The sequence below is a fragment of the Strix aluco genome, chromosome 1 (genome assembly GCF_031877795.1).
Source record: "Strix aluco isolate bStrAlu1 chromosome 1, bStrAlu1.hap1, whole genome shotgun sequence".
Classification (NCBI taxonomy): domain Eukaryota; kingdom Metazoa; phylum Chordata; class Aves; order Strigiformes; family Strigidae; genus Strix; species Strix aluco.
This window is the reverse complement of record NC_133931.1, coordinates 4,382,812-4,396,380: the sequence shown is the minus strand read 5'-3', so window position 1 is coordinate 4,396,380 and position 13,569 is coordinate 4,382,812. Positions and strand designations below refer to the sequence as shown.

At 40.8% G+C, this 13,569-nt stretch overlaps 1 protein-coding gene across 9 annotated transcripts in view; it reads right to left on the bottom strand.

Annotated features, from left to right (window-relative positions):
- The window catches only part of PTK2 (protein tyrosine kinase 2), a 230,038-nt gene that overhangs the window by 107,620 nt on the left and 108,849 nt on the right, over positions 1–13,569 (bottom strand). For 8 of the 9 annotated variants that reach the window (XM_074831417.1, XM_074830880.1, XM_074830964.1 and 5 more), the window contains 2 exons: positions 10,731–10,897; positions 1,452–1,539 (listed from right to left, as the gene is read on the bottom strand). In XM_074831417.1, the coding sequence (XP_074687518.1) occupies positions 1,452–1,539; positions 10,731–10,897 (255 nt within the window). The remainder of the gene's footprint in view (positions 1–1,451; positions 1,540–10,730; positions 10,898–13,569) is intronic. The other variant, XM_074831605.1, reaches the window with a different exon arrangement.

The window sequence follows — 13,569 nt, the reverse complement described above, 5'->3', positions numbered from 1 at the left end:
TTTACCTAAAGCAGGAAAGCGTGTGTGTGCGCACATGCGTGCGCACGCACAATAAAGGATGGAAGACATGAGTATGAGCACGTTAATTCTATAGTCTGCTTTCAGATGAAAAAAGGGGAGGATTATGTTTCCCTCTTTTTAGAAACTTAAAAAGAAAATTTAATCAGAATTACTGTTTCCTGGTTCCTCATCTTCAAGTGTGTCTGTACACAAGGGCTGAAGAGTGTCACGCTTTGGACCATCTCCAGTTATATCCTTATTTTAGGGGATGTTGCTCAAGAATTATGGTACGCCCCAAGCAAGCGAACTAAGATCAAGGTATTTCTGAATGTGGAAGAGACACAACAAAAAGAAGAGTAGTCCATGGCAATAGTTTTCCTTGATAGAAGCCTTTGGGGTTTGAGTAACATCATCAACACTTCATACTGCTGTTCCTTTGACACAACAAAACACATCAGGTTAAAAAAAAAAAAAAATCCTATTTCCAAACAAAACTCCAGAGCTTTTGTGGTGTAGTTCCTGAGCTCCACCATTTCAGCTGACTTCACAAGTCCTTTCCCCCTGCCTCTCATTCCTTCCTCATTCCATCTCTATCACGACAATACTCCATAAAACGACTCCTTTAAATAAGCTAGATTAAAACCAATCCTCCATGTAGCAGTATATTGTTCAAAACTATGACATAAAAACGTATTTGGTTCACCAACTTGTCAGCATTAGTAACTCAAACTGTTTGTTATGCACTAACATTACTTCAGTGTATGAACATAGACAACGTACCATACAGACACTGGCAAAGACCCACCTAACCTGTAGCAAATAAATAACTTCAGCTTTGAATTTTCACAGATGCATGGATTCTTAAAAGTTAGGGTGTTCCATAACCATTCTAGTGCAAACTCCTCTAAAAGATATCCTCATGAAGTTTTACTTTGATCTTACCAGTCTAAAAGCAGATTAAAATTATTTAAATGAACAAAATGAAGATTTAGGTGCTTAATTTATAGAAGCTTTTACTACTATGCGGTTTTATTAATCTGTAAGAGATACTCAAATCAAGAAAATAACCTAACAATATGAATGAAAAAAGATTCCATAGTTGTAGTGAAACTGCCCACTTATTTGTGGTTGTAAAAATAAAGAAATTCAGCAATTTAATAAACTGTGAAATAACTATAAGAAGCCAGCTGAACAACAGCAAATTTTATCTGAGTTAAGATGACAACTGCAGAATTACCTCGTCTTTGGAAAATATCCCTCACCACTTCTCAAGGAGAAAGATGCCATGGGCTTCATGCCCTTTCTGCTTTATGCTTATGCAACCTTAAATTTTACCAATTTCTGTTTCCACAGTAATATGTTATCCGCATTAACAAATCCAGAATTTTCCAAATTCAGCAAAACCAGCAAGAATTCAGCAAATTGAGCAAAAGTAGTAGAACTGAACATACCTGCTGATAGAAAAAATTTAGAGTTGGTTTGTCCTCAGTGAACTGGTTTAGAAATCCTTTTGGCAAGTATCGAATTCTCAATTCGTATCTGAAAAGCAAGAAAAAGAGAATTAAACTGGTGAGACAAAAATAATAATTGAGATTTCCTCACAAATAAAAGACGTCTTCAAACATTCTTAAAAATAAGGATAAAATCAGAACAAACCCAGAAAACTAAGGGAAGATTTCCTATTTTGACTATTCAGAGAACTAAACTGGAATGTCATACCCGACACTTCATAAAGATGTTTACAAAGGACCTTTGTAATAGAAGCAAACATAAACCCCTGCTGCTTTCTCAAAGCTTCAGTGAGGACTGAAGCATCAGGACTTGGAGCAGATATGCTATCAGGTCCAGATCCAAGGGAAGGGAGGCCCCCGTTAGGTGACAACAGCAGATGAGCTGCCATAACCACTGACATGACCCGCTGGCAACAGCTTTTATCTTCAGTGATCACAGCATGGTACTTAAAACACAGATCCCACTGCTCCAAGTAGGAGTGGCAACCAGTGTTACCAGGGAGCTGCATCCTACAGACAAAACAAGGACTTACTCAAGGAAGACGACTCCGCTCCTTCTCTGATCAAGTACTGTAATATTCACTTCTGAAATGTTCCAAAGGTTTCCTACTCCCATATTCATCATCAACATGCATGCAAAAGCCAAATGAACCAGTTTTCAACATGACAGTCATATTTTTCAAGTTAATAGTACACCACAGAGTGAGGAAGATTCCGAATTAGCCTTGATCCATGACCTACACCAAATTCGTCTCCCTTCTCAAACCCTAAACTTCTGCTTCCAACAGCTAAATTTAGTATTATTGCTTGTCCAGCAGTAAGAGTCCACGATGTTTGACAAACACTGCATGCTTCCTCCCTCTAACACACTTCTGCAATGAAATTCTGATAATAAATGTCCTCATCCCTTTGGGTTGCCAATACAGCATATCCTAAGTATAAAACTCTTTACAGCCCTTCCCCAAAATAAGTATATTTAGCAATCTACTCATGATGACAAGAGCAAAAATTGCAACATTTCAATCTGTTGATTTCAGCAGGACACAAACTTCTTTTCAGCAAGTGATCTGACTGCCTGTAATCAAGATTTATAAGGGGATTTGGTAAAACGTTACTAGGAGTTACTGCCAGTTAGGATTCCTCTGCAAACAGAAGTTGCATTATTCTTCTTTGCTTTGAAATCCCTGAAAATATATTCTCCTGTTAGGAATCATTAAAATAAGGAAAACATTTAGAAACAGTAAACACACTATACAAACTAGGAATACTTAGAACGAAGTTTTTCATAGTATGGCAAGTTTATTTCATAAAGGAAAATGCACACTTAGTCTTCTTGTGCACAGAAAACATGTTCTTAAAGAAAAGAGATCTTCAGATTGTAGGATATACAAAAGAGGTGGAGAACACCTGAAAGAGGATAGATTTAGATTGGACATAAGGAAGAAATTTGTTACAATGAGGGTGGTGAGACACTGGCACAGGTTGCCCAGAGAAGCTGTGGCTGCCCCCTCCCTGGAAGGGTTCAAGGCCAGGTTGGACGGGGCTTTGAGCAACCTGGGCTAGTGGAAGGTGTCCCTGCCCATGGCAGGGGGGTGGGACTAGACAGTCTTTAAGGTCCCTTCCAACCCAAACCATTCTATGATACAATGACAGCTATAAACAAAAAAAAGACTCAAAGTCACAGTTAAGACAAACTCTCGAAAATTAATTGAGAAGGCACACACCTTCTATTGCTGATCAACGTTTACATTTCATGATACATAGCAGATATCTAGTTATTCACTAAAATTTTAGATATAAGCCAAATTGTACCTGCAGGTGTTTAAGTGCTAGGGAGAGAAAGCAGTGCGAGCACACTGTCCAGAAGCAGAAAAGCAGAGTCTCCCCTACCACCTGCTTCTGCCATATCCCCTCACACGTACTACTGAACACCGCTGCAGAGAATGGTACGGAATAAGACAAATCTATGTAAAAATTACTTGTTTGCACTTTTTTGGGCTGTATAACCCAGTGCATTTTAGTTCTTTCTACATTTTAAGATTAAAACCAACACTGGTCTCTGAAAACTATCCTTATTGATTTCTCATCATTTCCAAGGTGCATTTTCTCCCACTATTCTCTCCTCACCCTTATCTATTCCTATTCCTCTCTCAGGCAGCAGGTTTCCACATTACCTTCCAAGCCTCACTGCATGAAATGGCAAGCAGGAAAAAGAGTATTCAAAAGTGAAGATCCAACCCCTGAGCAAAGAGAAGTTGACTGACGCAATATTTGAAGGTGACTGGGTAACTGGTTATGCATATCGCAGTATCTCCCAATTAATTAAAACACAATTTCATCCTTTCCCATTGGAGCTGCACTCTGTCAGATCACTGGATGTTAACTCAAAATATGGCACCTTTTTTATTATTGTTCTGATTAATCTTTGTGAGAGACTACCAACTACATAGCAAAGGCTGACATGCAACTCAAGGGTATTAGCATGGCACAAGAGAATTTATAAATCAGGGCAGTGAAGTCAGCTAAGGAAAAGTCAGGATCTTGCAAGCTAACACTGGCCGCTTTTCTCAGGCACAAAGTTACGGCTTCACCTGAATGGATTTCTACATACCTAGTTTGTGTACAAGACAGAGTATCAGCACACAGCACTTCTGGGGGACAGTTAATGGACAACGTATTTTCAATTATTTCAAGGCAAAGAATAGTAAGACAGTATGTGTACTTGCCCTAAGGAGCTGTAATGCATGCCCAGGCGCTGGCAGGGGGCTGCAGGGCGGCCTCTGGGGGGTCCCAGCCGGCTCCAACGGCCCCAGCGCAGGACACAGCTGAGCCCCTCAGCCAAGCTGGGGGCACCCGGGGGAAACCAGGTTTCAGCAAGGGCCAAAGGCGGCCCAGGCAGAGGAGGAGGAAGCCAAGGAGGGAGCAGCAGCAGAGGGACCCCGAGGCCGGAGGACGAGGAGGGCAGGAGGTGCTGCAGGCCCGGAGCAGGGATCCCCTGCAGCCCTGGAGAGACCCCGCGGGAGCAGAGACCCACCCTGCAGCCCGGGGAGGGCCCCACGCCGCAGCGGGGGGATATTTCCTGCAGGAGCTGCGGCCGTGGAGAGCCCAGGCGGGAGCAGGTTGTCCCTGAAGGACTGCAGCCCGGGGAAGGGCCCGGCTGGAGCAGGGACATGGGGCAGGAGGGAGGAGCGGCCCAGAGGGCTGCGAGGGACCCACCGCAACCCCCAGCCCCAACCCCTGCACCCCTTGGAGGGGAGAGGAGTCAGGAGTGAAGGGGTGACCTCAGGCCTGGGTAAAGGTATGGGGGGAAGGTGTTTTTTTTAATGTTTGCCTTTTTTTCTCACTACCTGTATCTATTTTAATTGTCAATAAATTTAGTATTTGAGTCTGTTTTGCCTGTGACCATACTTTTAAGTGATCTGTCTTTAGTCTTGATGCACAGGTTTTCTCATCCTATTTTCTCCCTCTGTCCTGTTGAGGAGAGGGAGTAAAAGAGGGGCTGGGTGGGTGTCTGGCAGCCAGCCGAGGTCAACCCACCAGAGGGGTATCAACTGCCTGACCAAGGGGACCTTCTAAATACTGGATGTGTTACAATTCAGTGCATGTGTTTCAAACATCTTAATGTAATAATAAGATACTGAAGATGGGGTTGAATTTGCACGCTATACAATTATTTGGTGTCCCAATGTACTAAACAAATACTGCCTAAATACTGGTAGTCATTCCATACCACCTCTTTTCCTATTTTTCAGTCATCCTACAAGCCAAAAAACAGAGACCATTCAGGTTTGAAGAAATGCATGTGGAAATGATCTCAGACCTTCAACGGCATACATCAGTCACCCTTATCTAGACCAGGATACTCAAATAGCGTGTTTGGTTTTGGGCCTCTTGCTACAAGACAGACATTGAGGTGGTGGAGCACATCCAAAGAAGAGCAACGAAGCTGGTGAAGGGTCTAGAGCACAAGTCCTGTGAGGAGCAGCTGAGGGAACTGGGGGTGTTTAGCCTGGAGAAAAGGAGGCTCAGGGGAGACCTTACCACCCTCCACAACCACCTGGAAGGAGGTTGTAGTGAGGTGGGTGTCAATCCCTTCTCCCAAGTAATGAGTGATAGGACAAGAGGAAATGGCCTCAAGTTGCACCAGGGGAGGTTTCTATTAGATATTAGGAAAAATTTCTTCACTGAAAGGGTTGTCAAGACCTGAAACAGGCTGCCCAGGGAAGCGGCTGAGTCACCATCACTGGAGGTGTTTAGAAGACGTGTAGATGTGGCGCTTAAGAGACATGGTTTAGTGGTGGGCTTGGCACTGTTAGGTTTACAGTTGCACTCAGTGATCTTAAAGGTCTTTTCCAACCTAAATGATTCTGTGATTCTAGGGTGCAGAACACTTCTACTCTCTGGGATGAAAAGAAATACAGGAGAAGAAATCTTTCTCCTTTACAGTGACTTGTCTTCTTATCTGAGAAGCCATGAGAAGTACTGGTTTTTGCAACAGGATCTCATAAGAAAATCAGGTAAGGCAAAACAGCTTGGCCGGGACGTTCACTGAGAGTGACCTTCATTACCTATTTATAACCTAATCTCTCACTATGCCTATGGGAACAAAGAAGCTGACTACTAAAGGCCATCTCAAGGATGGGCTTGATTTTCAATATCCTCTAAATCTACTGTCTTTGAAATGCAGCCAACTGATGAAGAAGACAAGTCCCTTTCTCACCAGCCAGGTGTGCTTTCTGAGCAAGTCTCCCAGCTGATGATCATCTCGCTTATATTTGATAAAACTATTACTGGAAGACCACTATTCTACTTACTGCTCTGCCTCTATACTGGGGTAGAGAAGCACTGTGACACACACTATGGGCTTCCACTCAGACCTGCACAAAGGTGGGCATCAACAGAGTTAACAAGTATGGTGAAGTGACCTGTCCACAGCATCGCATACACTCCTGAGCAGCTCTAGGAGCTTCCCTTTGAGTAACGAGCACTACCTGGGCAGCTGATGGAGCCAAAAAAGAAAGTATGATTCAACTCTTAATATGTTGTGGCTCTGAAAGAAAAAATCTCAGCAGTCCCAACTACATAGGTTGCTTCCAGCAGGTTCCGATTCAGTTCACATCAGCAGAGAAGTAACCAAAAAGGAGAAGATGGGAACAAAAAGGGCAGACAAAGGAGGAGTCTTGTGTGAGCTTAATGAACTGAATCAGCTCACTGAAGGATTAGGAAAGCGTTAAGGCTCATAGTAGAAAAGGAAAAGGACTGGATAACTGGAAGCAAGAGAGGGGAGAAGACAGACTGAGGAAAGGAGAGGTACAGAGCTGTTAGATCAACTTAGTCAAATTCATTAAATCATTCCACAGGTGGTCTGGGCTTTGTGTTAGTGCCAAGGCATATGTATTGCAGCTGTTGAAACTTAAAGAGTACAGGACTGCTAAGCACTGGGGCTTCCTTTGGGGCATCTTCTACCTGGTAGAGTCAAAGCACTAATATCACCTGGTTACAAGGATCTGCTTTACCTACAAACCTTAACCATTTGTGTTCCAAGACACACAATTTGTTACTTGAACCTCTTGGTATTTCGCTTGTGGGACAAGAGACCAGCAAACGGAAGAGTGCTTTGGCACATACCATTTTTAGAGACAGAAAGGATAGCTGCTGTGACTGCTGTTTAAGGCTCAGTATTATAAAAAATTATGAGGGCTGATGCTATCTATGATTTAAGAGTCTTGCATGCTGCTAACACTATTTCACCTAGCTGTACAGCGGTACACATGAAGATTAAGGGAGGAAGGATCTTTTACCCTTCTCCCTCATGCCCTTGGAAACATCCAATCATTAAAATAATAGCAGTAGTATTAGTAATAATAATAGTAATAGCAGTAATAATAACAACAACAACAATAACACAAGTGAAGAGTAATTTCTTCATTAAAAAGCGAGTTTAACACATGCCTTGCTAGCGTAAACACTGAGGAAACCTGAAGCAAACAAATGCACTCCAGTCTTTACTGCCTTCCCATAAAAAAGCCCTGGGATTTTGTTTGTTTGTATTTCACTTGTCATCTGGCATCATCTCGCATGCACAGGTATACAGGCCTTCATACAAGCAAATGCTTAAGGAACAATTAACAATTTATGCTACTGTAAGATAAACCTAACAGCAGCAGTGTTACTGGAATTCAGTAATTCAGAAAATAAAACTCTCAGACTGCATTTGGAAGACTAGTTATTCTAAAGCAATTACATGGAATTACACTCATATTATACAATGCTTCTGTAGTGCTAAATTCCACGTAACTCAAAGAAATAAGATGGTATTACCCAATGTGACATAAAACACAGCAGTCTCCAGAATTACTTCAAACTTACTTCCTGAACAAACTACCACAGACAAATAAGCAAGCAGTTCCAACAGTTATAACTGATCATTTCTGGCACCATGATTTAGACACATTCAGAACTTTCTGACGCTGGATGGAATTACCTTCATTGCCAGAGAATAAATAAAATGGAAAAAGGGTATTTGGTTTGAAACAGTCATCTAGCATGAATATTCTTAAAGTACATGTACAGTGAAGATGCAGGCACAGTCAGTAAAAGGTTTCTATCTGACCTTTAGTGACAATTTTTCTTCTTTGTAGGAAAAAATTAACTATTAGGTCTTTACTGATTTTTATTTAAAGCAAACAAAAAAACCCATCACAAGGTAGTTTAAACCTTTTCTGTCTCGTGCAAAATACAAACCTTTTTATAGCAAGAAGAAGGTCAAAGTACTATATAAAAGCAAACGTGAGGATGGGAAAAGAAGACTTCCAGTAAGCAATGAATTCCTGTTTGTCTTTTGTGACGTAATTGAGGTTATCCACTGGCAGTTTGGCGAAGCTAAATTGTGTGTGCTCCTTGTAACTGAACTGTTTGCCATAGTAAGAGAGAAGAAAATTTGAAGTCACAGAAGTTTGGGTAACCCTGCCTTAAAATCCACTATTATTTACTCTTCCTACAGCTATGTCGTGTGAAGCAGAGTCATCTCCTCATTTCGCCCCTTGATTAGACCATCCTCTGCAGGATTATAAACAGTACAGCCTCAAATAAAAGCTGAGTATATAGGAGATGGATTTTGTTCTGGTAACTTTTGTGTACAACCTACTGACAATCAGTGCAACTTCTAGTATCTGGATTAGACCAGAACATCTGAGACCTCGTTTCTGAACACTGTGAATATACAGCCCTTTTAATTTCGATGATTTAAGAAAATAAATAAATTTAAAAATCACATAAGAGGCAGTTACTGGTTTATTAACACTATAGGAAGCTTTTAATTTAAGAACCATTCCAAGGCTTCTCTCCCTTTTCTAATCTAAATATTTTTACAAGTACTGTCATATGATCTTAAACAGTCTGTGTTATGGTATTATAAATATGACAGCAGCGTTCTGATTATGCATAGCAAATCTCCATGGGTTTAAAAGGTATGTCAGGCCGCATGTATTCGATAAAAACATTAAACGACACTCTGGAAAGGTATTGAATAATTTACATCTTATCATAGCCCTTTTGTGAGTATTATATACAATTCCTTTCCACAAACTTCAAAACAATATCTAACTTTGCTTTTAAAACTAATTAACTTTGTTCTGTAATGTGTACAATGCAAGCTGTACAGCCTTATAAAAACGGAACTGACACTTGTACGCTATGTAACAAATTTCCAAGGCATAAATTATTCACATCTTATATGCAGCACTCTTCTCATGGAAAGGATTCAGGAATCCCCTACTTTCTAAGCTGCGATTTCACAGTATTATCAATGAAAAATTTCCCTTCCATACCTCACAAGAAAATATTGATGCACATCCCAGAAACAATAAAATATAACATGCACAGAATAGAATGTGCAACATTTCTGAAACCTAGGTTTTCAACATTCCTAATTGGTTTGAATTTCTTGCATTTGTTAAAATCAGGCCCCTAAAGAGCATTTATAACCTGAGGATTGGCAACTGTGACATCTGCTAGTATATATAACTCCATTTGCAAGAAATTAAGTATAGACTATTTACAAAAATTTTACAGAAGGTACGTGTAGCCTTTAAAATAACTAGCAACTTCTGCACAAATTGTGGTTATGGACATAAACCACAGAAAAAACATGCACAAAACCCCTGCAATGAACTAGTAACCACAGTAATCTACTTTCTGGTGTTCCCACATGAGTTTACTACTCTACTTGGTGTAACAGTATTTTAAAACTCTGAGCTCCCCATCTTCTCTAGTAGACTATCGTGACTTTCTAGAAATGAATTTTAGTTTCCTCTTATCTTTCTACCAGAAAAGTGGACAATCTTTCTCTCCTTCCTCTCCAGCCCACGTCCTCTCCTGAGCATGCACCATCAGCTTACTCTGCCAAAAAGCCAAAGAAAACTCAACCTTTGACAGAGCACAGGTCATACCACTTCTTTTAACCAACTAACTGGTATCATGGAAATATCTCAGCAAATGTACCTAGGCTACAAAAACCAAAATTCTGCAGTTACCTTTCTACTGTTTATTGTTCCTGGTATAACTGGAGAAGATCCCAGTCAGAAGAAAGGCAGATGTCACTCATCGCTCTGGGCATCAATTCATTACCCAATAAATAGTTTTACAACTGAAAAGTTTTACAACAGCAGATGGATAAACTGATCTAATCACTACATTTCACTCTTTTCAAATCACATTTCTCCTGCTTAGTTCATATATAAACACAACCAGTACTTAATATTTTTTTATTTAGATAATAAGATTTATTCTTTTAAAATTGTAGTGGTGTGCTTATACCACAAATAGGAATAACATTCCTGTCCTAAAACTTTTAAGGATGACAAAACCTGAGACGGGGCTCGTTCACTAGATATATCAGAAGTTTTGCAGATTTTCAGGACAAATGACTAGGATATTTCTATTCCTATTTTATGCCTCCTCTAAATCCCAGGCTACAGTTATCTGCTCTCTTCAGTTCGCAGGAAACCCCTTATAACAACAAAAAGCCCTTAAAGCAAACAAAACACTGCTTACAGCTCTTTGTGAAAAATTTGGGTTTGTTTTTTTTGACCCTGTTCCACCACCTCTAATTCACATGAGGTTCTTCCTTAGTAAAGCAAATTATAGAGTAGTTTTTTAAGACAAGGCAAAAAGACTTATATGACTTGATTTTGACACTGAACAGATTTATACTCTTACTTCCATTCTTCTGGAGGGTGGGCTAGTTCAAATTTCTCTCTCACATTGGACACCCCCATGTCCAGGTGTAGCCAGTGAACCTCCTCAGACTGCAGATGACTGAGCCGTAACCCATAGCAGGCCACATTTTTCACTTTGTGAGTGTCCACAATCTTCTGAATTATGCCCTAAAACAGAGAAACATACACTCCTTACAAGCCGTAAAATGCAATATATATATTTTTTAGAATTTAAAATATTACCATGTAGTACCCTATAGAAAATACTAAGCAATAAATCAGGTATCACCTTTATTAAAATACTAAACATGTAAGCTACTATTTCAGACAACCATTTACAATTTCTGAAGTTTTACCAGCATGGCTTCACAAAACATCAATAAATACGTTTCTGTGCATCTTATCAGGCTCCCCCATGGCAGTGGGGTTGGAACTACATGATCTTTAAGGTCCCTTCCAATCCAAACCATTCTATGATTCCATGAATTAAGCTACTATTTCCTCTACATAAAACAGAATAACATAAAAGCCAAAATATAAAAAGCAGATTTGTTGATGAAAGTAAGATGCATTTGTTCAAAAAAGCCACCACCAGCCTTGAAAATCACTCTCCATCTACAGCTGTAAAATCATCTTAGACTTTCATCCTATTTAGTGTCCCAACAGCCAGGATTTGGTAGGCCACGTCACAGTCCCTTGGTTTCCTTCCCCCTCTTCCTCCCACTCATTTCCTCCCAAGATTCAGCACAGATCCCTTATAAAATGAGGCAAGAGACAATTCTTTGGGAAGATTCTCAAACAAAACAAATGTCCTCTTATTTGTCCTGAGGTAACTTTCAGAGTTTGAGGATCTCTCACCCAAGAAAGGAACCTTTCAAAAAAAAAAACCTGTAACAGATTGCCATTTCCCTTCTGTGTTAGAAGTTAGAAAGGTCTAACACGCGGTAACTAAAATTAAATTTGTTAGTAGATGGTGGATTAGCAACCCTTCAGGTGCAGTGTGCCAGGCTGTCCTGCTCTTATCCAAATTAGAAAGTCAGCAGGAGATCAGAGTTGCTGCCTCACAACTCGGTAGAAGGTCAGGCTTGTCTCTCTGCAAGGCAGCAGATCCCCGCCAGTACAGAGTTTAGAGCTCAGCAGGAGCACGGGCTATCACAGCTCCCAGATACTTCTTTCAGGAGTTCATAGTCCTTTGCTTCTGAACCTGTAATGGTCTGAAAATTTCCTACTGAAAACGCTCATGTGAGAGTGTGTGTCTATACACACACACGCACATATATACATATGCAGGTGCGCAAGCTGCCAATTCTTGCTCATAATTTCAGGAAACGTCAACACGTAGCCAGTGGTAAGTACTAAAGGAGCCAGAGGTGGGTTACTGGAGACAGTTAGGCAAAAGTTGGTGGTTTTTGTTTTTTTCTCCAGGATGACATTGTTTCCCAAAATGTATTATTTTATATCCCAACGAAATTGTTTAAGACCCTGATTCTGCAAAATAAGCAAGCAGAAAAGTAACTGCAAGAAGAGAATTAAAGAAGCACTAAATCTGAATAGAGGGGGAAGATGGCACACGTAGGAGTGGAATCATGCTTTTGGTGAGGCGATAGAGAGCTGTTAGATCAGCTCACACATCTTATCAAACTGCAACCTTTACATAATCTTCCAGAGGCAACACAGTGCACAGTGAAATGTAAAAAAAAAAAAAAAATAAAAAATTCTTTCAAGCCTACAAGAAGGAAACACAAGCCGTGTTTACTAAGTTCATGGAGTCTGAGTCAGAAGAGGTTCCATCAGGCCCAGCACCCTGTCTCCAACAGCAGTGTATGAGCATCCTCAGAAGCATCAATCACTTCAGTACCAGCAGTGCCTCCCAACACCCTTGTCTTCTTCCATGCCCAGAAGCCAGACATCCACTGCTAAGTGGATGACAAGCCCAAACTTGAAAGAAGATCCTTCATAACAAACAGCAAAGCACACAGGATGCTGTGGAGGACTGTGTCACGTGCGAGGGAGACTTCAAAACACACTGGCAAATCAGTTTTCAAAGTGGCCTTACCAGCTGGCACAGCACCACACAGACTAACCAGCAACAGCTGACTCCTGACAGCCAGGAGGTGCCCAAGTCGCTGGGACAAATGTCTGATGCAAATCAAAGTAACCTCCCTGCAGGTACATTGGTAGATCCACAGTGGCCACAGATGGATGCCGGGGGAAGAGGCAACACCAGGCAAGCACATACTACACTGCCCCTAAGTGCTCTCCCAGCCTCTGACTATTTTTATCCAAGTGGATCTCCTGAGCCAAGCATTGTTTTTGTCATTCATCAACCTTCAATGAAACTCTTCCAATTACTCATCCTGTCTCCTCTTAAAGCAGTTAACTTTCTGCAACCTTCGGCAGCAAGTTCCAAAGACCTATTATCAGGTCAGTGAACAGTTTTAAACCTGAATTAAACATATTGACCACAGCACAAAAATTGGTTAAGTTTGTTTCTTGCCTCTATTTAAGGGTCTTTGTATCAAATACTGCAAAGGAGAACAGTTGCCTGTATCCCGGGAAACACTTAACAACCACTAAGTACTCTCAGGCACAATTTAACCTCTTCTTCACCTAAAGGACAATCTCTGCTTAGTTAGTAAAGCCTAACATTTTGGCAGGTGTGCTCTTCTCCAAAGGGAACACTGCCAGATTTTCTATATGCATGCAAACAGAAGAAATTAATTCATTTTCATCTCTTTCTGCACCCTGCATAGAATACATAACTTGCCGTGTTTGTTTTTGAAAATCCACTCCTTCCCCTGTCTCTGATGCTGTCAGCTGATAATGAAAATGGGGGTACA